General features: G+C 45.6%; 1 protein-coding gene across 15 annotated transcripts in view; it reads right to left on the reverse strand.

Moving 5' to 3' along the window:
* The window catches only part of FGGY (FGGY carbohydrate kinase domain containing), a 520,049-nt gene that overhangs the window by 184,700 nt on the left and 310,306 nt on the right, over positions 1–25,043 (reverse strand). For all 15 annotated transcript variants that reach the window (XR_004276097.1, XR_004276096.1, XM_032301938.1 and 12 more), the window contains one exon: positions 23,419–23,547. Coding sequence is in view for 13 of the 15 variants with exons in the window: in XM_032301938.1 (XP_032157829.1) it covers positions 23,419–23,547 (129 nt within the window). In the remaining 2 variants the exon portion in view is untranslated. The remainder of the gene's footprint in view (positions 1–23,418; positions 23,548–25,043) is intronic.

Here is a 25,043-nt window from a genome sequence, read left to right on the forward strand (position 1 = left end):
GTACAGTCTTTCTACTTAGTCCTGTGTCCTGCTCATCCATACCACTGGTCATTTGCTCGTGCTGTTCCTTCTGCTGAGAATATTCATTCTACAATACACTCTACCCCCTGACAATCACCCTGACAAAAACAGACTACATTTTGAAGACTCAACTCTTTCAAAAGAAGTCTTCCCTGACCACATTTTCCCTCATCCCCCCAGGTACGTCGGCCAGGGAGAGCCGACAGAGCCTCTCTTACACCCCACTCCCTGACACTGTCCGGATTTATCCGTGTATCTGTGATTTCTTTGTGTGCACAGCTGTCTCCCTCTACTACACTATGAGTAGACTGAGGCCAGGGCAGTGGCTCACTAAGTTTTGCTGCTGTTGTTATTTTAAGCCTTTTTTTTTTTTTCCCAGTACTTTATTATTTATTTGTCAGAGAGAAGGAGAGAGAGAGAGAGACAGAGAGCACAAGTGGAGGGGGGGAAGCAGAGGGAGAAGGAGAAGCAGACTCCTTGCTGAGCACAGAGCCAGATGCGGGACTCGAATCCAGGAATCTGGGATCATGACCTGAATTGAAGGGCAGACACTTAACCAACTGAACCACCCAGGTATCCCACTATTGTTGTTTAATGTATGAATGGATGGATGTGGTAGAAGGCAGAATACTAGTAAAGCCCAAGGCATTTTCTAGAAAAAAGTGGCAGATGTAATCATGGAAAAATGCTCTATGTCTTAATATGACTAACGGGGAAAAGTGCTGAAGCAGTTTGAGTGACCACACCTGGGTAATAGTAAAATTATTACTAGAGCCTCACAACACACCTTGTTTAGAAGAGTTAAAATCACTGGCAAAGAGGAAAGTTCCTAAGATCCTTATGCTTACTGCAAGATGGCTTTGTGCCTAACACTTGCCAAAACTACGGTATTAACTCTTCTCACAATCCCGAGAGGTAGTTATTACTTCAGTTTTACTAACACGGAAAATGAGACCAAAGTTGTCAAGTAACTTGTTCAAGATCCCTCAGAGGAAGAGTGGGGGAAGAGGGTATCACAAGTGGTTCCACTGAACCCTAAATCCTAAAGAGCCCACAGAAATTAGTTCCTTTCTTTTCAGCTGTGTGCAAGAATGCGAAGGATTTACACTCAGCATAGCTGGACTCGGATCCCTTTCAGGATTTATTGTTGTAATGCCACTACAGCAAGCCCACGGGGGTCATCTCAAGCCCAACACAAGATGGAGAATGAAACAGCTGAAAAGATTTCTGTGAGCCTAGCGTTTGATGAAATATCACTTTGGCTTTTAAATTCGGTTTAGAATTCACCCAGTCTAAATCCTGAAGTAGACTTATCTTTAAAAACAACAACAATATAAACCCATACATGAAAATCCTACAAAGAAATTTTACACACCTTGGCACGGTCACTGTCTCCTGTCCCCACACTGCACCCTCCACAGAGCCAGAAAGAGAACAGTGAGGGGTCTCCATCTGAATGAGAGGTAGACAGACTTTCACCGGCTACTTGAACTCGTTAGGGTGTAATGGTTAAGAACAAGGGCTCTAGAACTGGACTACCTGATTTAAAGATTACTTCACCTTCCTGTGCCTCAGTTTCCTTGTGGAAAAAATTGGAATGATGACCATGTAGAACTCAGAAGGCTATTGGGCAGATGAAGTGTGGAAAACAGGGCATGGGACACAGTTTACTCAGTATATTTTTGCCATTGTTGTGACGACTGGCAACTCTTGGTCGGGGGTGTTAACAGCACGGCTTGGCAAGAGAGCAGATGCTCTCGTTGGCATGATGTGTGCCTTGCCTGAGTTATTTGGGTTTACTTGGATTGACTGGAACATTTTTGTTTTCCTACCCTTGCGTACACAACCGGTGACAGAATAATGGGGGGCTCCAGGGAATAAGGAAGATGAGGTACCAGATAGCAGCAACAATCCGGGCTAACATTTTAAACATTGTTGAGAATAAACCAAAAGCTGTTTCTATCTCTAAAAGCTGCAATAACATGTAGCACTCCTCATACCACAATTCTACTTGGCGATGGCATTTCTCACTTCTTTCTAAAAGCTACACTCTTCCATGATTGGCACCAATCAGAAACCAATACAAGAGCCCTGGGAGGACCAGAGAACAAAGAACCAACCTTCAGAGAACTGGGTCTTACTCCTATGTCCCTCCCTTCTGGCCAGAAAGATCAAATCTCGAAGGTAGACTAATACGTAATAGCTTGGAAATCTGAGCCTTGGGAGAATGCTAGCAAAATCCACAGCAAAGACAAAGCAAAAACTTGGTTTCAGAAATTCCTTTCTCCCCAACCTCAGTACGGCCTCCAGACTACTTGGACATTCTCATCTATGACCTCATCAAAGACAATTTTTCACTTGCAGCATTAGACATGGTAAAGGGTCAGGCTGAAATCCAATGCAAATAGCCAAGTTAACACACAAAAATTACTTTTAAAATAAAGAAAGCAAAAGAAAGAGGACTGGTCCAAGTATAAGAAATGTATCTTATGAAATAAATCCTTAAACAGATCTGAAACTGATTCTAAATCACACAGCTTCCTTCTGATATCTTACAAACTAATTCAGCAGCTATATCCTGAATCCCAATTATATGCCACGCACTGTATTAGGGGTTAGAGATCTACAGATGGAAGATGTTTCCTTTTATTCTACGAGGTCCCAGCCCAGTAGGGGTGGAGAGATATATAGGCAGACACATAGAAGACAGCATGGAATAAGTCATGACTCAGACCTGAGCAAGTCTAATGGCAGTATGGAGCCCTGGCCCCCGACCTAGCTTGGTTAGTCAGGGAGGACCCCCTGGAGGAGGTGAGGCAGGAGTTACGTCAGTCAGCAGGGGGAGGAGAGAGGGAAGGAGAGGCGTCTCCAATAGACCTCGAGACCAGACAAAAACACAAGAGAAAGAAATAGAGGACGCATGGCCACTGGGCCACACAATCTGAGGAGATGAGAGTCTTGTATTCTGAAGGCCTTGGCTGGTATAAAGCTCTGGGTCCGAATCAGACAGATCTACACTCGATTCCCAGTTGAACAGTGTGCTCAGCAACCTTAGACAAGCTAACTTATCTCAGCTAACTTTGAGGCTTGGTTTTCTCAGCTGTAAGGTGGGAAGAATGACGCTTCCTTTACAGAGTCATTCTTCCTGGCTTTAGCACTGTATGTCCAGTGTCCCAGGACACCTCTCCACAGTCCCAAGCAAACTGGAATGGTTGGTCACCCTATGTATAGGGCAAGTGGCCTTGTGCCTGGCATAGAGGAACTGCCAAATAAATGTTAGTGTCCCACTGCTCCCTGGAGAAAGCAACAGTATGTTTCCCTCAGCAAGCTTCTTGCCCCTAGACAATGATCTCATTTATAAAATTCTTGGATGGCTCCTTCAAGGTGGAGAGAGGAACCAGCAGCCCTGATAATGCCCTCAAATAGAGAGCAGACCAGGGAGATGCTGCAGGAAGACACCAGGAGAGACACAGGACCGCTCGGACAGCTTGTAGGACATTCAGATTATGGGGCAAGGCCTGAAATCTCAAGAGAAAAAGAACTCATCTCTCCCCAGCCTCTGACGCCAAACTCAGCACCTCCACCCTTGGTATGATTTTCGGTTCCATCAAAAACTTCCAGAGGTTTTGTGGGGTTAGTTGAACATTGACAGATTCTTCAAAGCCTGGAATTCAGTCTGCCAGCCAAAACCGAGCCAAGTTTCTGTGGGGCGAGGAGCTCCCCCAGGGAGGGTCACGGGGCTCCACCACACGTAGACTGATTAATCTACCCTTACCCCAAGCTTCAGACAACAAGGAGACAAGAAAGAAAAGTAGATCCTGAAGCTGGATCCTGATTCAACACCCCCACCCCCACTCCCTGGAGAGCGTGGGTGGGAGTGTAAGGTGACCCTCGGCACCGGATAGGAGTCAGGCCAGAGCAGCAGAGAATTAAAAGTGATACGCAGAGCAGCTGGAAAGAGGGGGAAAAAAAAAAAAAAGAAAAAAGAAAAACAAAAAACAAAATCTGAGCAGGATGAAGGGCCCAGGTTTTAACACAATGAATGACATGTGGCTGAAATAGTTTCAAAGAGAACAAAAGCTTAGATAAATAAATAGTGTTGGAAGATGAGAGCAAAAATGAATTACAGGAAATCCCCCGAGGAATACACAGGCATTTTTCAAAAACTGCAGTTGAAACAGCATCTCTGCTTTGGCGGAGATCAAGACTCGGCTTTGGCGGAGATCAAGACTCATAGCCTACCTATGCACCTGCTCCTGAAGCCTGCTTCTTGGGAGCAGAGCCCTGGCTAAGCATGGCTGTCCTTCCTCTGAGCCCATTCCAGGCTCCATGGGGGTAACGGGCAACAGCCAGAAAGGGAAACACTTCCAGGCACCCCAGTGACTCCCTGTATCATCTCAGGCAAATGAGCTGAGCAACTTGCTTCTCCGATACCTCATCTGTAAAAGGTTAGTGATGGCTTTAAAGTAAAAGTAAAAATATCACCTTGGTTTGAAAGCACAGTGCTCGTATGTGTGAGGCCCTGAGTAATGTCCCCAACCTACTGCGCTCAGAAGGAGTCAACGTGAGCAGCATTTATCCAGCACCAGCCTACGTCCAGGGCCGCACTTGGCATTGTGTGGGAAACAGCATTCGCAGAAGCCCAGTCACTGTCCTCGATGAGCTTACAAACTCACAGGAGCCACAGCCGCCAGAACACAGCAAACTGACAATGTCTGCAACAGAAGCACCAACAAGCCTCTGGCAGGCAGAGCGGAGGCCTCTCCGGTGGGGGTGGGGGTCACAAGCATTCTCCTCGTCGGCCCTCTTCCTCCTTCGCCCTGATGACTTGACCCACCTGTGCTCCAGGTCCGGTCCCGGCCGATCTCAAAAGCCTTAGCACTTCACATCACTTTACATCACTCGTGTGTAGTACCTACCCGTGCCAGGCACGGTGCTAAGTGCTTCATGGAAATTAACTGATTTCATCCTCACGACTACTACTATGATGCCCACCTTGGAGACGAAAACTGAGACCTTCCAGGTTCAGTAACTGACACTCGATCCACACGGAGCAGCGGGTGATGACGTGGAACGTAACTCAGTCTGGCATGAGGAGTCATGCTTTCCCCCAAGCACTCGGCCGCTGGAATGCTACAGGTGGCTCTGGTGCACACAGCCACACTTTCTATTGGATAGACGCTCTCTACCCACATCACTGTTCACTCTCTGTCTCCTCCGAAACTCTGGATTTCAAAGGGAAGAATTTTCCAGCGATTTAAAAAGTAACTCCCGGTCTGCCACCTCAAAGCACCTGCAGGCAAGTCCAGACTGCGGCCAGCTCGGGGCTGTTCCCTCCTGAGCACGCCACAGCAGGGACTCAACAGCCCCTTTCCATGTGGTCCAGAAGCAGCAACCCATGGGAGGATGTGAAGCAGATGCCACTGGCCAGGGGCTTCCAACCTCGTGGTGGCCCCCTGGGCACTGTCCCCAAAGTGAGCCTGTTCTTCTCATCACACATGTCCTCCCCATAGCCAGCCTTCTGCCTGTCACCCTACAGCCTCAGTGCTGGCAGGCCAGCAGGCATTCCCTCATTTTACCCTCTGTCACCTTCCCGTGGGGCTGTGCGGCCCGAGTCCATCCGGGCTGTTGACACAGAATGGCGTAATCTGCTGGCTGAAACAAGACACATTTCTCCCTCACAGTTCTGGTGCCTGGACATCTGGCTGAGACCAAGGTGCCGGCAGGGGCAGGTTCTGCTGTCAGCCTTCTTCTTTATCTACAGATGGCTGTGGTTTGGCTGTGTCCTCACAGCAGAGAGAGAAGTACCAAGCTTTCCCATCTCTTCTTAGAAAGGCACTAACCCTGTTCACAAGGGCTCCACCCTCAGGAGCAAATTTTCTCTCAGAGGCCCCACACTTACTTACTTTCTTTCTTTCTTTTTTTTAACGACTTTATTTATTTATTTGACAAAGAGCAAGCACAAGCAGGGGGAGAGGCAGAGGGAGAGTGAGAAGCTGACTTCCTGCAGAGCAGGGAAAGCTCGATATGAGACTCGATCCCAGGACTCTGGGATCATGACCTGAGCTGAAGGCAGTGGCTTTACCAATTGAGCCACCCAAGTGCCCTTCTAATCCCATCATATTTGTGCTTCGAATTTCAACATATGAATGTGGGCAGGGGGACACAAACTGTTCATAGCACACATGGTCCCAGATAGAGACAGAAAGGGCTTGGAGTCCTCGCTTACACATACAATGGAAGGTCCCTGTGTTAATATGCTGTGGAGAGAGCAGTAACTGATGACCTCATTTCAGCCAAGGAGGTTGGAATTCTACTTAACACACTGGTAAGGGAGGCTTCCTGTTTAGACATCAAAAAAGAAGAAAAAATATGTTACCACCTTTACCCCTAACATGTACTGTACACTGAAAAAAAGGACTTTGAACATCATCTCCCCCTTTCTGGATGACTTCTCAGTATACCAGGGAGGAAGGAGGAACTACTTTCATTAAGCAACTAATACAGGCCAGCAAGTGCTGAGTTTTAAGTTGTCCTGTAGCGTGCTGATAGTGTTCTGAGTTCACACCTACCCAATTACTTCTGATGGCCCGTCACATATTACACCACTCATCTCCCCCTTCCACTGCTGATGGCCAGACTAGGTCATTCTCCTGATTGCACTCCCAGCGCCTGGCACAGGGCTACCTGATGCTAATGCTTAATAACTTCTATTCCCATTGGTATTTTTAATAAACTTTACCAATGAAGTATAGCATGCAGCAAAAGGTCACAGATTTTAAATGCACACTTTGGTGAATTCTCACAAAGTAAACACATCTACACAAATGATGAAATTATATCACTTCATACCCTTTTCCAGACACCACACCCACGAAAGAAAACTTCTACCTGGATGTCTAGACCATAGGATTTGCCTGATTTTTCATTTTTAAACTATTCAGATATTTTCTTTGTGCCACTTTTTGTCATCCACATTTGTGAGATTCAGCCAGGCTGCTGTTTGGAGAATTTTCTGTATAGTTTTATCACAGAGTGAGATGCCACCACATGAATACATCAATCATTTATTCATCTACTATTGATGGACTCTGGGGGGTGTTTCCCGGCTTTGGCTATCACAAATAAAGGTGTTCTGTATATTTGTGTGCACACTGCTGTTAGGGAGATGCCGAAGTAGGACCGCTAACTCAGAGAATACGGAGATACTGCTGACCTCTGTCCAGGTCGGTGCGCCAACTCCTGCCCCGACCCAGTGTTTCAGACCCTCCCGTGCTTCATAGCCCCGAAAACCCTTGGTATCATTGATCTTCTTAATTCTAGCCAACATGGTGGGTGTGAGGTGCTCTCATATCATGGCTTTAATTTAGACTTTCTTCATGACTAATGAGGTGAAGAAACGTTTCCCATTTTGTTGTTCATCTGCCTATCCTCTTCACTGCACAGCCATCCAAAGAAGTTCTGCCGTCCTCCTGTCAGCATGGCACGACATGGTTTTTTTTTTTTGTTTGCATTTTTTAAATTTTATTATTATCATTTTTAATTTACTATTATTTTTTTAGTAGAAATTCCTCCTATACATATTATGGATATAGGTCCTTTGTTATATGTATTGCAAATAGCATTTTTCATTTTGTGGATCCCATTTTCCGCCTTTCACGGCATCTTTTGATGAAAGAACTTCCTGGTTTTAATGTAGTCCAATGTATCAACCCTTTTCTTTATGGTTGTGCTTATACTGATGTCCTATTAAAGAAATACCTCCTCATCCTAAAGTCATAAAGGACTTCTCCCAAATACTGCCTTTTAGAAACTTCTTATTTTACATTTCATACGAGGCCTATAATCCATTTGGAATTCAAGTTTTCCTGTATTGGCATCTGACACAGCCACCGTCTTTTTCTCACTGTTCAGTCTCTTTTTAATTTTTTAATCTTTCCCTCTTTTCCCTTCCTAGTGGTTCTGCCTTGGGCCCAACATTCAACACCTCTTACCTTAATGCTCTCCTATCCTGAGCCATTAGATCTGTGGTCTCTAGAGTCTACTTAAAAGCTATTACCTTAAGGATAAAAATCCAACTCTTTAAGATGGCATTCAAGGCTCTTGGAACCCTGGTCCCCACACATACCTCCCACCTGTCTGTTTCCACGTGCACACTCTGGATAACAGCCCTCAGTACTGTGCAGCCCAAACAGATATCCTCATGCTTCTGGATTTTAGCACACGCTATCTCCATCTGCCTCCTTCTCCCCTCTCCCCATCATCCCTGCCTGCCCCACACCTACTTTACCCATCTAATAAATTCCTTTCTTCTCTCTCCTATTTGTCTTTCAAATCAAATCAATATCATTCCTGAAAGAGACATCTTTCCGATCTACTCGGGTAAAATGAGTTTAGACTCCTGGAATATTCCATGCATGTTTCTATCAAACAGTTCCCACACCACATTGTGACCGTTTACTTGTCTGTTTCTACAACTAGAATGTGAGCACCTTGAGGGCAGGGACTTAGATTTGTTCATACGTCTATCTCTACTTCCTAGACCAGTGCCTGCCAGTTAGTGAGGGTGTGTTACCTGCTGGCTGAAGGTAGAAAAAAAGAGACTATATTTTCACCGCCAGTTATTATTTCTTACTGCCAATCTACTGTATTTTACCAAAATTTTAAGTCAGCGGTGCTGGGTGACAGCTCAGAACAGTCCCTGGACTTTCCTATAGAACGTGGACTCTGAGACAAGTGTTTTCTAAACTTTGGGAGGTCTTGTGTTTTGCTTATTTAACGTTAGGATCCACAGCTCTGCTTTAAATGGATGAGTTCACTGCATACCTCCACCAAAAATAAGGGACTTTAATGAATGCTCAGTTTAGAAATCAGATGAATTACTGACTTGAAATTAATAAGTTATTACCTTCTTGCAAACACAAGAGAAAATGTATTTCAAATAAAGAAGTCACTTCCATGCATTTAATTTAATAATCGCGAGAAGTCATACAAAGAGAATCCAAAAGTTTAAGTAACTCTTGCCTAATCAACGTATTCAGAAAAAAAAGTTGTCAAATTCCCTGTCTTTTCAAATTCCCTGTCCTCCCTTCAAGGTCCCTGCCACACCCCTATTCCAGGTTACCCCTTCTCTACCGCTCTTTCGTCCTCCCCAACTACTGTGTATTGAACTACATAAAGCACTGCTGGAAATGACTTGGGTAAAACTCCCTTCAATGGCTCACCAACGCCTGGAGGAAGAGGGAGGAGCACAAACTTTTCAACATGGCGCTCAAGGACGGCCATCGTGCCTACTCCTTGATGTTGATAGCCTCGTATTCCAGGAATCCCTTAGGGACACCAGAAATTTCAACCAAACTGCAAAGCTTAATCATTTCCCAACCCCTTATCCCCACATTTATGTTACACTGTTCATTCATTAGACTCTATATTTCATTGCTTCCAGTGGAGATAAATACCTATGGTCTTATGCTCAGTTCAAAGCTACTCCTCTGTGAAAGTAAAGGAAATGCCATTACAAATGGAGTTGGGCAGCCCTGCGGAGGGTAGCTCTCACACATGTGCTGCTCACTGCAGCTGGCAACACCAGCAGAAAGATGGAGGAGAAGAATTATCTTGGAAGGGAAGCCATTTTTCACACAGGAATTTCATCTCCTGCTCGTAAGAAAAAGGAAGAGATCCCTCCCTGCCCCAGAAACAACACACTAGCCACCACTTACAGTCACTGAGAAACCACCGCGCCTCGAACTCTTATTCTTCTCCAGTGAACTTTTGTTCAAAAACAACCCTCCCCAATTGCTTCCTTCCTGCTACAAACATGAGCTTCTCTCCTTTGCTCTCGAGACATGTCAAGGGTTCGCCATAGTTAGCTTGTCCCATACTGCAACTCCTCTGACATTCCCGAATAAACTCATTCTGCTAGTTAGATAACTGGCTGTGTTATTTTTAAGGCTGACACCTCCCACTTCCCTGGAGGAGCACGGTACCTGATACTCGGGGGTTATCATTATGAGCTGTGTGACCCGGAGCAAGCTGCAGGAGTTGACATCAAGATTACACATGGAGATGATCCAGCACCCGGTTCTGGCACACGGAGGTCATTCAATGAATACTAGCATCTTTGTCCTTCCCCTGCCTTACTGTTTCAACTGAGGGATTTCCTCCTTTTTCAAATCCCTGTATAACCTGGTCCACATTCTATCGTTAAATCACTATCTTCACCACAGTTACTAGTATCGTGCTCAGCATGTTGTTGATAAACAAACCCATTAACTACTGTATATAATCATTCATTTAATGAGTGAAAGGCCGGGGTCTGAAGTTACAAAGACGAACAGACTGCTTTGCCCATAAGAAGCTCACAGTCTAAGTGAAGCAGAGAGTAATGCAACCATGTCTTCAATCATTTCAGTGTTACTGTTCATGTGTTACCTGTACTGGTGGACAGGCACAGGGGGAAGAACAGACAGGCCACATGCATCAGACTGGGCAATCATGTCACACCACAGTCACGCAGATAACTCATGAACAAGAGCCACATTATTCGGGCATATTTAATATATTTCACAGAGTTGAGTTGTGTGGGTATTTCTTTACAACTTTCAGCTGTGAGAGGCCTGAATCTAGAAGGCATGCAGTTTCTGCTCCTATGACCAGTTCTTGTGGGGGAGGCCCCCTGTGGGCTTTACAGTGGGGGAGCGACAGGTTGGTACACTTTTAACTCCTGAAACTAAATTCCGCCCAGGGGCTTGCAGCACTACAACTCCATGACCCCATCCGTCCTACTTACACCAAATCTAAGAGCTGAGGCTTTCCCTAGACCTGTGCATTAGATGCAAAAATTTTCCATGTTTCCTGTGTTTTGAAAAATTTTTAAAATATTATCTATGGCTAACTCAGTTAACACAAGCTTGGGGAAAGCTTTACGATGATAAGACCTGAAGTTGGACAGACCAAGGTTCTCAAAATTCTGCCAGACTCACTGCCTGAGCCTAGGTTAAGTCTCATCTTTGTCTTTATACAGCTGGGGTAAGAATGTACACAGCTGCAAGCTTTTCTCGCATCCATACCATGTACTGCCTTGGTGAACACTTGGGTAGTGTGTGGCTTGGGAGAAGTGTCCCAGACCCAAGAGCTCTTCATTGTTCTGCTTTTGAAAAAAAAAAAATTTATAAGATATACACTTTCCATTAGCCTGGGTTTAATTTTGCTCCTCTTGGACTATACACAGACAACTTTTGACGGTAACCAACTAGACTTTAGGCTACCCCCTCATGCTATCTTTTAAGATACCAGTGGTAAAGCACATCAGGCTTATGGGAGGATACGCTCCCAGGGACACCCGGCGCTGGTTGTGGGGAAATCTGCATTCTAACTAGTTCTTGGGGCAACTCTGCTTACTCATGCTTGAAAAGTAAACAAGGACAGAAGTCAGATAGTTTTTAAAAACACCTACAAATCATTCTAAGTTTAAATTAAATTTAAATTTAAATTAAATTAAAATACTTTTTTGTGGATTAACTGCATCATGAATTCAATTTATTATGAATCATTGGAAATAATCTGAAGAACCCATTCTTTCATGACATTTCTCCATTTTCCATTCTCCATCTCCTATAAACGGTATTTGCTAAAATGGGAACAGAGAAGTGGTATGCGAAGTCTGTCTTGCCACCAACAGAATGAGGATGGAACATTTCGAAGTATGGGCACAGAACTCCTTAGGGCTCTGGGAGAATTTCCCCCAGTTCAGACTTTAGTGAGCACACACAAACTCTGCACATTCTCTGTCTGGATCTGAAGCCAGAGAAGAGAGAGCCATGTGAAGAGAAAGGACTAGAGATAAAATTCCTTGCGCAAAAGACACTGGCAGAGATCAGAGGAGGTAGGAGACAGTAAAAAGGAGCCCTGCCAGGCCTTAGACCCGGAGGATGAGGGAATAATCAGCTGGAGATGGGTAAGTCAGAGATGGGGAATCAAGTTTCCCTTCCAGCTACGATGCTGCAGGTTGGTTAAGGGAAGTTGCAAGGTGGAGTACAAAGTCCTGGCAGGGACTGATTTATTTCTGAATCCCCAGACCCTGGCAAAATACATACCTGCTTAACTCTAATGAAGGGAGCTTTTGCTCTAAGCTTAAAATGAGATGGTATCTTTCTTACTGGACATACCTTCCTTTTGGAGTACCATCCATTGGTATTAAAAACCACAGCTATACCCCCGAAGGCAAACACCGGCTGCAGGACACCTGACATGGTTTTCAGATGACAGTCAGCGCCGAGGAAGCTTTTTGAACGGATAGGGTTGATCCAACTTCGTTTCAGCATCCCGGCTCCTTGGCCTGGAATTCCAGGACATTTATAACTGAGCTTCTCACTGGGAAGGGCTAAGACTGGATGGGCACCCACCACATGTCAGGAGAGTGTGTCTATACAACCACCCAAGGAGGTACCATCATGATCCCCATTTAGAGAAGAAAAAGCTGAGACACATCGCCATTCCATAACTTGCTAGTAAGTGGAAAGCTGGGAACTCTGGTGTCCGCAGGGTCTGCTTCACGGCTTCTGTCTCCCCACCAGCTGCTGGAGCCCTCCAGAGAAAGGGCTAAGTCATCAGCTGCCATTCCCCATGCCTAGGGCATTACCTTAGGCCAAGCACGGGCCTAACACAGATTTGCCCACTGAATTTGTCTCCACCTTCTTTCTTACGCCATGACATGTCCCCTCACTATATTGAGGTCTGTTTCCCCCATGTTAGCACTCTGGACTAAACTTCAGAACTCTCTGTACTGGTAGCAACACCTGGTACTTTCCATCACTTACATAAATCTTTTCTTCTTTTTTTTTAAGATTTTATTTATTTATTTGACAGAGATCACAAGTAGGCAGAGAGGCAGGTGGGGGGGGGTGGTAAAAATACACATGCATATGTTTATTTGGGGCTTTAGAAACTCCCCCAGCAGATAAAAGCTCTAGGAGAAGATGAACTTGTCTTTGTTCACTACTGTATCCAACACACCTATAAATGGTACACGACACATAATAGGAAGACATCATGTATATGTTAAATAAAGGAATCAATCTTTAAATCTCTCTTGCCCACTGCTATCATTCATCCTGCAGATCTGTTGAGATCTTATCAATCATAGCTAAATATACACAGTACTGCCACACACTGCTCTAAGTTCTTGGCTGATATGAGTTCATTGACTCCTGAAACAACTCTATGACGTAGGTACTATTATTATTTGCATTCCATAGATGGGGAAAGTGAGGCACAGCATGTCAGGTGGCTTCCCAGGGTCACACAGAAAGCAAGTGGCACCAGAATTTGCAACAGTCATGTGTTCTTAACTACTATGCTGGGTTTCCTCTAGATTTTTCATTTGCATTGTCTTCTGAAGCCAAATTCTTTTTTTATTTTTTATTTTTTTTAAAGCTATATCTATTTATTTTAGACAGAAAGAGTGAGCATGAGTGGTACAGGCAGAGGGAGAAGGACAGAGAGTCTCATGCAGACTCCACACTGAACATGGAGCCCAACGCGGGGCTCGATCTCACGACCGAGACCTTGACCTCAGCCAAAACCAAGAGTCGAACGCTTAACCAATGGCGCCACCCAGGCATCCCTTCAGAAGACAAATTCTTACATCAGAGTCACAGTCCAGAGTGTGATACAGACTAGAGTCACGCAAAGCATGCTGTTGAATAACGTAACTGGAAGCTACTGCAATTTTTCTATATTTCAAGGACGTTTCCTTCCTAGTTTGTCCAGACATCTACACTGGCCACAGGGTGCCATGAGGCAATCCTCAAGATCCCCCAGGGTGGGGAAATGGAAAATTCTTTCTCTTTGCTCTTTATACTGACTTCTCCAAGTGACTGGTCAAGAGGAAAGTGGACCGAAGAAAGCAACCATGCCCGTAGGCCAATGCTGAGGAAGGAAGCAGCAGCTCAGACGGGAGGCTGCCACTGAGGGTGCTAGCTGGAGAGGTGCATTTTCCCACCAACAGCTGCTGGTGTGCAAGCCCCAAAGTAAACACTGGTGCTCCGAAATGTTATATGGACCGAAGTGCCACGTGGTCAGTTCCTGTGCCATGAAAAACAGTGGGCCTTTGGGGTAAGCCTACTCTTGTCACCAGTGACGCAAGTGCGGTATTAGACACTGGGCCCCCAAGCAAACACTTGGCTAGCAGTCTTCTACCTTGGAACTTGGAATGGGAAGGCCTCCTAACAGGTGGCTGGCAGGGTCAGAACCTGGGGCTGTGCTCGTGTGTGTGCTGTTTTTGTTCCGAAGCTCAGCAAAAGAAAACAGCAACTCATCTTTTTAGTCATCTATTAATACTGAATATTAGTATTAATATTGCTGGAGCTAATGAGTCAGTAGAGATTTGCTTACAACTGGGGGCTCTGGGAGCGGGCCCTCCTGCTGGGTCAAGACACTCTGCTCCATTTACTAGGCAGCACTTGCTCCCTTGTTTGATGCAAAGGCTACACCAAAGCCAATGCGAAGTCACAGGAAGAAACCCACAGATCAGGGTCTGGGCCTCAGATCCAACCCTTTCTGGTCCTGTAACCTTAAGCAAATCCCTTCACTTCCAGGGTCACCATTTGCAAAATGAGTAAAGGAGGCAAAAATAGGGGTGCCTGGTTGGCTCCATTGGTTAAGCAACTGCCTTTGACTCAGGTCATGGTCCTGGAGTCCTGGGATCGAGTCCTGCATCGGGCCCCCTGCTCAGCAAGGAGTCCGCTTCTCCCTCTGACCATCCCCCCCTCATGTCCTCCCTCTCTCATTCTCTCTCTCAAATAAATAAGTAATATATTAAAAAAAAAAAAAGGAGGCAAAAATACCAGGTGGTGGTTTCCAAATGACAAGTTACCCCACAGAGGAGATTAATTTCGACATTAATCAACAAAGTTAACAAAATTAATACCCTCTTGAATATTACTGATCTCACCAGGATGCAGTAAAAAAATGACCAGGCTGGTCTAGTAAAAGCCTGGTCTCATTCCCCATGACCAACAGAGTCCTGGAAACCTGTGCTGCTTTAAGTATTCATTATTAAGTCACTTTCCCATTCTGGGCCTCAACTCTCTCACCTACAAAATGGGTCTAGAGATACACCTGCCCGGCAGAAGGTTAAACAGAAGCCCTATCTTCTGTTACAGATATCTATATCGGTATAGGTGCAGGCTACCATAAGGAAGCCAGGGCAGGCAGGAGAAAGCTCTGAGTCAGAAGGCCTTGGACCTAGAACCCAACTCTATCATTTATTAAAATGTCCCCTTGAGCAAGTTATGGCATTCTGATCTCCTTATGCTAAAATCAACAAACAGGAGTAGCTCCCAGGGAGGCTGGGAGCCGATGGCGCTGTTAAAGTGGCCAGTGCCACACTCGGCACGTTCATTAAGTGGTGGTTCATTAAGTAGCTGTTCATTAAGTGGTGGGTGAAATAAAAATACTACTTTGAGATCTTCACAAGGAACCTGAATACCAGGTGCTTTTATTATTACCAGGTTTTGACGGAGACTTAGTGCAGGTTGTGACAGCCAAACAAAGCAGCTTGTTCATGTGTGGCTGAGAACGGGTTTACTTATTTAAAAGCTCCCCCGCCCACAAGACTGACTGTGGCATTAAGTGGGACAGAATGTGAAAAATGGAACAGTATCTACACATGTACCACAGTACACATACACACACGGACAGACACACATGTATATAAGCACATGCAAACACGTGCGATGCATATACAATGGTCTACGGTTGTATGCACACAGATACACACACATACTGTGTGAAAACACTCTTCTTCTCCTGGTCTAGTAAGAGCCCCCCACACGTGGAATCATTCCCCTTCCCTAATTTGGAGACAGCGCAGCCTAACAGGGGAAGAGGCGCTGGCAGACGAATAAGGAGGCCTGTTTCTAGCTTCAAGTCTGACAGTGACTGGCCAGGCTAACCCGGGATGACTCACGGGTCTTCTGGGCCTCAGCTTTCTCATTTGCAAAGTGAAGAATCTGAGATAGAAGATGTCTGAGTAATCTTTCAGTTCGAAGCCTGTGATCATTCATTACCGAGCAGAGCAGGTGTCATCACACTGACGATGGTACCGTTTCTTAGCAGGGCACGAGGGGGTGGGACAGGAAGGGCTGGCCGTGGCCCCAAGGCCCCACATCCTCTCCACTTTCTGACCACAGATGAAAAGACTTGTCTCCCCGTTGAGGCCAGCACTTCCCAGTCCAGAGAAACCCAGCACTCCAAGAGAGCCTGGGGGCCTGGGGACAGGAACCCCAAGCTCTCCCTCCCTTCAGCTCCCCTAGTCCCTCACCAGGGTGCCTGCAGCTTCTAAGGTCCCAGGCAGTGGTGGCTCTCATTAACACAAACCTCAACTTAAAACAATAAAGCTGGAACCCACATTACCACGTTCTGCCCCCACCCAGCTAGGATTCACATCCGGAGACTCCAGGAGCTGCCCTTGCTCTCTCTGCTCAGGCATTGACACCGCTGTTCTCCTTCCAGACTCCCCAACATGGCCGTGTCTGCTCTTCATTCCCCTCCATTTCTTACAGACCGCCTGCCTCTCTGGACCCACCTTCCCTTCCCCATTGGATATGTTTCCTCCTGCCCGGCTCCTCCGCACACCTCTGGTTTTTTCTGATCTGTCCACTTGGCAGCACCCAGGGCCACCTTCTGTCCCCTAACCAGTTTTCCAGGTCCCACCTGATGTTTAGGCTTGAAATCTGTGGGCAGTGGGGTGGGTGGGCAGGGCCTAGGAATCTGGGTTTTTCAAACTCTCCTCCCCCAAAATAAAATAAAACAAAATAAAATAAAATAAAGGCTCTCCCCGGTCCAATTTAGCAATCTTTGATCTTTCAAAATCATCTCATGGCTATTATGTTCATCGATTCAGTGTTGACTGAGGACAGACTCTGTGGGTTGTAGGTTGGACGGGCATAAAAAGGTGAGCAAGATTTCGGGGGGGAACACTGAAGTAGAGGCAACGTGTTACGGGTGGGGAGGGACTCGTTCTTTTCTAGGAGCGAGGTCAACTTTGGAGGAAGTAACATTTAGACTGAGTGCTGACACCTGAGTAAGCCAGTGCAGGTGATGAGGAGAGGCCTCTGCAAACAGAGCAGACAGCAAGAGGGAAAAAGGCGAAGGGGTGGAAGGTACGTGGTGTGCAGACAGAGGAGGACGGGAGGTCTGGTGAGGCCTGCCTCTCAGTGAGACACACGGGGGACGAATCCTTTTGTCCCTCTGCTCTTTGCTCCCACTTTCGTCTTCTTACCTCCCAGTTATTTTCACCTAAGAGTTAAATGCATAAAGTACATGTTGACAATGTACTAATCTATTAGCCAAACCCTTACTTTGGGCTGCTTTTTGGCTTCCATAGAAATAAGCTGGTGCAGAGAAATGCTATCAGTGAGGGCGCTGGGTCTACAGCGGGCCTCGCGTCCTCAGCCCTTACTGATGTCGGAGGCGGTGTCACTCGTTGCCGTGGGCCTGTCCTGAGTGCTGTAGGGTGTTCAGTACCGTTCCGGTCCTCCAGCCGCCACACGCCAGTCTGACAACCAAAAACTCTCCAGATGTGGCCCCGTGGCCCCTGCAGCGGAGGTAGGGTTAAAAATCACGCCAGGTTGAGAACCACCGGTCTAGAGAAACAGAAGGTGAGCTCTGGAGTCAAACGCAGACCTTGCCCAGACCTTGCCATGACCTGAGTTATGTGGTTACGGAAGTGTTCTGCCTCTGGCCTTCAATGTCTTCATGTACAAGACGGGACATAACCTCTCTGGAGTAGGATACTTGTGAGGGACAAGAGATAGAGCAGGTAAAGGGTCAGGCCGAGCACTTGGCACAGAGGGCAAGGAAGAACGGTCCTAATGGCAGCAGTGCCAATAAGAGTAGTGGTTCTGCTACTTGTTTTTATTAATCATGCTGATGTCATCCTTGCTGGAGTGATTTTTAAGAAGAGAGCCTAACTGAAGCTAAACAGTTACAATGACTAAATAAGTTCTGTTTTACCAAGATGCCCTAACAGGGCTGTGAAATGCTGCGCTTACATTGCCAGACACCATGTCCTCTAGGGATCCTTTTATAATTCTTCAAGTCTCAATTTGGGGCATATTCTATATTTTTCTGAAGCTCGCCACACTTGGTACATATAACTGTTATTGTTTATTGAATGTTTACTTTTTCTATTAGACCATAAATGCCCAGAAGTCTAATTTTCTCTCAGATTCACCTAATACTCCCATCAACTAGTAATTGGTTATCAATAGATATTTACTGAAATCCTTTTGGTACTATTTGTTACTTGAGAAAATGGTATTAAGGGTCAAATTCAAGAGTAGACTGGATCCCATCTTAATACATATGCCATTCCACATGTCACAGGAATTAGAATGTGAGCTCTTGAATCAGAAGGCATGCTTTAAATGACTTACCACTTATTAACTGCGTGGCTTTGGGCAAGTCAGGTCGTCTTTGTGAGCCTCATTGTTTCATTTGGTAAATGGGAGCAAAATAATAGAATGTATAAAGTTGTGCTGAGAATCAGCACTGCTCCTAGATGACTGATTGTGGCCAGAGGGGCAGCTGACAAGTTTTACTGCTCACTGGAACAAACTAGGTTTTGCTAGGAGGGCATGGACCAGAAGCTCTTTTTATCAAACTGGTTAAACCAATTCTTCTGCTATTGAGGGAAAAAAATAAGAATGGAAAAAAAGAAGGGAGGGAAAGAGCGAGGGAGGAATTCAAATATCCTCATTCTGGTTTGACTCTGAAACTCAGATGAACAATTTATGCCAATTCAACACCTGACAAAGAATCCAGTATCTGGAAGCAAAGAGCAATGCTAAACCTAGGCACAAAGTCTGCTCTTAGCCAACACCTGCTAATATGATGGGACCCCAAGGACACCAATTTCCAGACATCCAGGAACGGATCAGGGACTGCCCAAACCCAACTTTTGCTGCATGGAGAACTGAGCTACAGTTGTACTGTACTGAGCGTACACCTACTGTGTAGGGATAATTGCCTCTGTAATGAAAAGTTACTCTCTCTCTGTGTTGTAGCATCCATCCCTTGTGGAGGGGATGCGCTCACTCCTTCCATTCATTGAGTCACTAAACATTCATGTGTTAAGGGTCCTCTATGGGCAAAGCCCTGTGCAGGCTGCCGTGATAGAAGGATGAAATGACACAGTACTCTCTCTCAAAGAGCTTTCAACTAGTAAATGAGACCAAGATGCACATACAAGACTGGGTGACATGCACGGTAAAAGGGAAGCAAGTTCAAAATACATGGGAACAGGGAAAGGAGTGCTCAAGTCAGCTCGAGGGAGTCAGGGAAGGCTCCCAGAGGAGGTGGCACTGGAGTCAAGATTTGAGGGATAATCAAGAGGTTGTCTGATAAATTTAGAATGAGAGCCTGAGGCAGAAATCGGATTGTTATTGCCTTTCAGGACAGCTGGGGTGCTGGAGCCAAGAACAGACCTGGAACAAAGTTAATACTATTTTTATAAGCTAGAAAAATATCAGCAGCAGGAGCCCTGGCCAGAACCGCCCCCACAAAGAGCAAACAAAGCTACTCCTATCTCCTGGCTGTCTGCTGGAGAACTTACTAACCAGCACCTTGAGAACAACATGTTCTTTAATCTTTGATTTTTATTCCCACAAAGTCCTTCCTCTTCTTTTTCTAGAATTGGAAAAAGCATGGCTTGAATTTTACTTACCTCTTTGATCTTTATCCTCCTGTCCCTGGCTCCCTTAGACTCCCTTAGCCCAAGGAGAATTCTCCAAAGCAGAGTGCCGACCCCTCCTACCAGTCAGAATGCAGGGTCCAAGGTAGGTCATGCCGGGTCAGCACCCAAAGGGACCGTGACTGTCAGGACCTGTTGGCGGGAGGCTTGCACAGCCTCCAGTTCTGACCTCCAGAGCTGGATTCTGAACCTGACATTCAGCAATTTCTTAGCATGGCGTTCATCTACCCATTTCTTGAGATTGCTTCTGGCCTCCACCAAAACACTATCTAAAGCAGTGAATCCTGCATTCTGTTACCAAGTGCCAGACAAGGACAGTTAGGGTACATTTGGGGAAGGCACACAGAGTCCAGAAGCCTGAGGTTCTTCTCCAACTGTCCACCCAAAGAGAAGACAGTTCTCCTAGTACACTTCTCACTACGGTAGTAACCTGGAGAACTTCTAATGTGAAAGCTCTTACTTTGCATCAGGTATTATGATTCCAGAGTGAGAAAACCAAAGAGAGATGCCTCATAACAACGTGCCTACTATATGCCAGCTGCTTTACCTACTCACATCACTGGCTCTCTAAACAACCCTGTGTGTGTGTGTGTGTGTGTGTGTGTGTGTGTGTTTATCTATGTGGTGGGGGGTATTGCTCTCTCTTCTTGCAGAAGAGGAAACACAGGAGTGAAAAGATAAGATATTTGACCCAAGGAACATGGGTAGAGAAAGTAAGAATGTACATCCAGATCTTCAAATTTCACATTCAGAGCCCTTACCATAACATCGCAACAGCAGCTGTCTCCAACCAGTATTACAAAGCAATAAACACGCAAGCCAGGAAAGAACCAACAGAATTTTCTCTTCAGAAGGCATGGAGTTTGGTCACTCTGTTGACCGCCATAACCCCCAGAGCCCGGACCAGTAACTGGCAAGTTTGCAAGCACTCGGTATGTTTCTTTAGTGACTATGCGGCTGGATGGTGGATGATCTTTCCAAGACCCTTAGGGATTCGGAGGGCACATGCAGGGTGAGAAGCAAAAGGAAGGCTCTGTTTCAGGCCTCCTCTCTTTCCCAGACACCCTCATCCTGAATTGGCCAAAAGGGGAGAGGAGGAAGTATCAGAAAGTACACAGAAGGACAAAACTTGGTTAAAAATATGATCTTGACTGACTCACAGTTGCCAGAGAAACCCCTCCCTGTGCCTTCCCGGAAACTACTAGCGCCTATGCTTAGCCCTTTAAGAATCCAAGGTCCTTATTCTACCTTTCCACATAAAGAACTTACCTGTGGAAAACACAAGGGAAACTCACTAACTGATGAGCTTAATTAAAAGGAACAAAAAGCCTCAGCCAAAGCCTCAAGGAGTAAAATTCCCATCACCAAATGTCTCTGATTTAAGAAAAAGGCGGTGGGGGCGGGGTGTCCTGTAATAGCCTGGATTCCCCCAGTACAATTCAACCCACACTTTCTGAGTATCTACACACAGCAAGTGCCCTGTAGGGCACAGCAAGTGCTGGCCAGAACTGAAAAGGCGTGCTCTGGTTCGTCCCTTCCGGAGGTCTGGGAAACTGACAAGGAACCAGGAGCCCCGTAGGTGCAGCCCATCTTTCAGAACACAGTGGTCCAAGCCCAGCACTCGGCACCTGGGTGGCGGCAAGAACACTGAAAAAGCATGATGGAAAAAGATTCCCTGGCCTCAAATGTGGTACAGGATGTCAGGATTACGAGGAGACAGGAAAACTCCCTATCTCTCCAGACCACAAGTTCTCTCTGTGCCTGCTCTCTGAAACCACAATCATGCCATGCTAATCAAAAGCACACACTGCTCACACTAAAAAGGGAGAGAATCACCCTTGTCTCTAACTCAGTATTATCTACCATTCAACCGACTCACATGCGTTACTGGCTGTTGACAACTTCTCAGGCATTGTGTTAGATCCTGAACATGCAAAGATGAACAAGACAGCCATGTCTGTAGACTGATGAGCACTGGCCTGCCCTGGATGTCTGTGGACTGTGTAGAAGAACCAGACAGTGCTTATTATCCTGTTGCTTAAGGAAACATGAACTTCCACTCTCCAGGTTAAGGTCATTTCACCTTATTCTTGCCTTGATGTGACTGTATTCATTTACTGAATTTATCAAGCACCCACAGGACCCTGATCCAGGGCTCAGCACAGGTGAGACAAGAATAATAATACAATGCCCTCAAGTCGCTCAGGGTCTATTAAAAAAGACAAGCAGGAAAAAAAAAAAAAAAAAGGCAAGCAGATAAATCAGTGATTACAATCCGATGTGATCATTTCTCCACTAGGGGTAGATAAAAGTGTTGAAACAAGTATAACTTAGAGATTTTTACAGTAAATCTGAGTGTTTTATGGAAGGCTATGCAGAAAAGAAAACCTCTGCTACAAACGAATCTTCAAGTTAGAGTACAAGGTAGCCAGCGGGAGCAGTAGAGGACCAACCAGTCAGTCTGGGAAGAGAGAAACACACGTGTTTACACAAACTGAGTTCTGGAAGCACAGGTCTTCCTGTGTAAGTCTTTGAAAGTCACCTCCAGCCTGTGATACAAAGTATGGGATAGGGTACATTTCCACGTTTCTTTGACTATGATCCATAGTAAGAAATTCCCTTTCATTACCGGCCAGTATGCACATGCACTACACACAAAGCATAAACATAAGTTCCATAAAAACAGTGTTCCTCTTACCGTGTGACACGTACTCTGATGTTTTCTACTGCAGTGGGATCTATTCTGAAAATGCAATGCTCGTGACCAACCACACTGATCGCATGAAGCCTTAACCATAATTTGAAAAACCAACAACACTGTTACAAAGAAAGGCTAGGGGGAAAAAAAAATATGGCTCTGGTCGCGTAGAGATATTGAGAATCTGCATGCCCCCCTCCCACAAAAAGAACGAAGGAAGAAAGGGAAGGAGGGAAGGAGAGAGGAAGGAAGGGAGGAAGGGAGGGAGGAAAAAAGAAAAGAAAAACAGCAGTAAGGATAGAGAAGACAGAGTCATCACACTTGACTGTAACCCTTAGCTCACTGTCCACTTTCCTATTAAGATGTGGGGAAGAGACCCCTGGGTTTGGTTTGGTTTCAAATTCACTGCTCCCGAGCACCATGTCTAGGACTCAGTGAGCATTTATTGGGTCTTTGAAGTAATGACGACATTTGAATGCCAGATGTGAGAGTTACTTAGGGGATGAAACGAAGGCTACACTCAAGGAACTGGATATAGGATGGAAGCCAAAATTATGAAAACAAATCAATGAGACATGTCTGGGTTTTGGAATACCTTTAGAAAAAACATACATAAGTCTACCACCACCATACATGCTAGCTAGAAATTAGTATTTCTTTTTCAAATTTTCAGTTAACCAAAGAACCATCCAGATATTAATTCAGATCCTTTTTTTCCCTGTTATTCTGTATGGAGAAATCAGTAAAATTATAAGTAAATTCTCCATTTGATAAAATTCTGTAATTCTATCCAAATGCCTAACTGTAAAAGGGCTTTCTGTTCCTGTATCTTGAACCACTTGCCCTTGATCCCTGCTTTAGAAATAGGAAAACAGTGTGTTCGGTTTGGAGGAATATTCCACTCGAACCCAGTGTTGCTCACACACGCGGAGTGAGCAGTTACCTAGGCCTCCTGCGTGGGCGTCAATCAGCGAAGCTGCCACCGCGATTCCTGCAGGAAGGCCAAGGTCCTTCGCTGCCTCTGGTGTGAGCCCATTTCCAAGAGAAGCTCCAGGAGGCAGCACTTGGTTTCCTGCGTAGACAGGAGGAAAAACAAACATCTGTCAGTTTGAAAAACACAAAAGCAAACGTAAGGCTTTCTTCAGGGAACCTCTCTACTCCCTCCCCTCTCTTCTGCCTTTCCTCAACATCATGAAGATAAAAACCATGCACCCACAAACAGTCCTTTTTGCTCATTTGGTGACTTAGGTATATGTCCTTGGTTCCTATGGGTTATGCTCTGTGGTACTTTATAAAATCAAGAGCTCCGAGGCACCTTTCAAACTGGAGAAAGATTCCATTCACGGGAAATTCCAAAAGATATAAACACAGTGGCCTCTTAAAGACTAGGTTAAAATGGTTAAACTGTTCCAACAGGCTTCCTAACACAGCAGCAGCTCTACAAGCATAGCCTACACACATGCACTCGTGCATACCCGGTCCCTGATGAACACAGTTTCCTAAGGAAGTTAAGAACATTTACTTGTATAGTTGCTTCCTGTCAGAGGATAAGGGGGGGAATTATTCTGTTCCAATAAAAAAAAAAATGTCTTGAAAGTTTTTCTCTGGTGAAAAAGAGAGCCCAGTCTAAACCCTGCAAACTTGACAAGGCTGCTACTTGCACAACCACAGAATACAATCTGAATGGTGTTCTTTGGGGTTGTGCAACGCCGCGACCCTGATATTTCAAGTGACCTTGAACTCCTGCAGTCAGTCAGGCTTTCAGTTAAGAATTTATTGATTGTCTTGCTTTGTGTGGGCACTATGGTGCTGTAAAAGGCAGTCCTTGCCCCACACCTAGTTAGGGAGATGAGATCTGGACCCCGAGAGCCATGTAAGTCAGAAGAGAATGAAGAAACCTATCTGTTCTCAGGTGTTTAGAAGAGGCTGAATCCTTCCCTTCCCCCTGCCAAGAAACGTAAACTAAGTATTTCTGCATTGCATATGTGGGTCCACCCCCTCCCATGTATGGACCCACATATATGCTCAGAGCCCTCTGAGCGCCAAGATTCTAAGACTTTGAACAGTTAGACAGCAGTCTGCTCAGCGCAAAGATGCCTATCACTTGTTAATTGTTCCACGGAGCTCCAGGGGTAGGCTGAGGTGTTTCAGGACTCCTGGAGGTGGAGGAGAGGGTGGGGGCTGAGGGAAGCAGAAGGTTGAGGGGCTGACCAACCTCCTCTAATTAGAAACAAAAAACCCCTCCACAACACCATTTTTATCCATTTTAGTTAATGAGCTTCTTCTATAATTGAATCTGAAAAAAGTCTAGCTAAGAAAAGCAAGCAGAAGACTGAAACCCCTACGATGCGTTCTGTGGCTTCAGTGCCCAATATGGTAGCCACTCAGCACGTGCAGACAGAGCACTGGAAATGTGGCTGGAATAACGCCAAGGACCTAAATTTTCCATTAATGTCATTTTAATTCATTTCAATTTAAAAGCTGATACTCAGGAGCGCCTGGGTGTCTCAGTCGTTAAGCATCTGCCTTCAGCTAAAGTCATGATCCCGGGGTCCTGGGATCGAGCCC

This window comes from Mustela erminea, chromosome 10, assembly GCF_009829155.1.
Source record: "Mustela erminea isolate mMusErm1 chromosome 10, mMusErm1.Pri, whole genome shotgun sequence".
Lineage (NCBI taxonomy): Eukaryota > Metazoa > Chordata > Mammalia > Carnivora > Mustelidae > Mustela > Mustela erminea.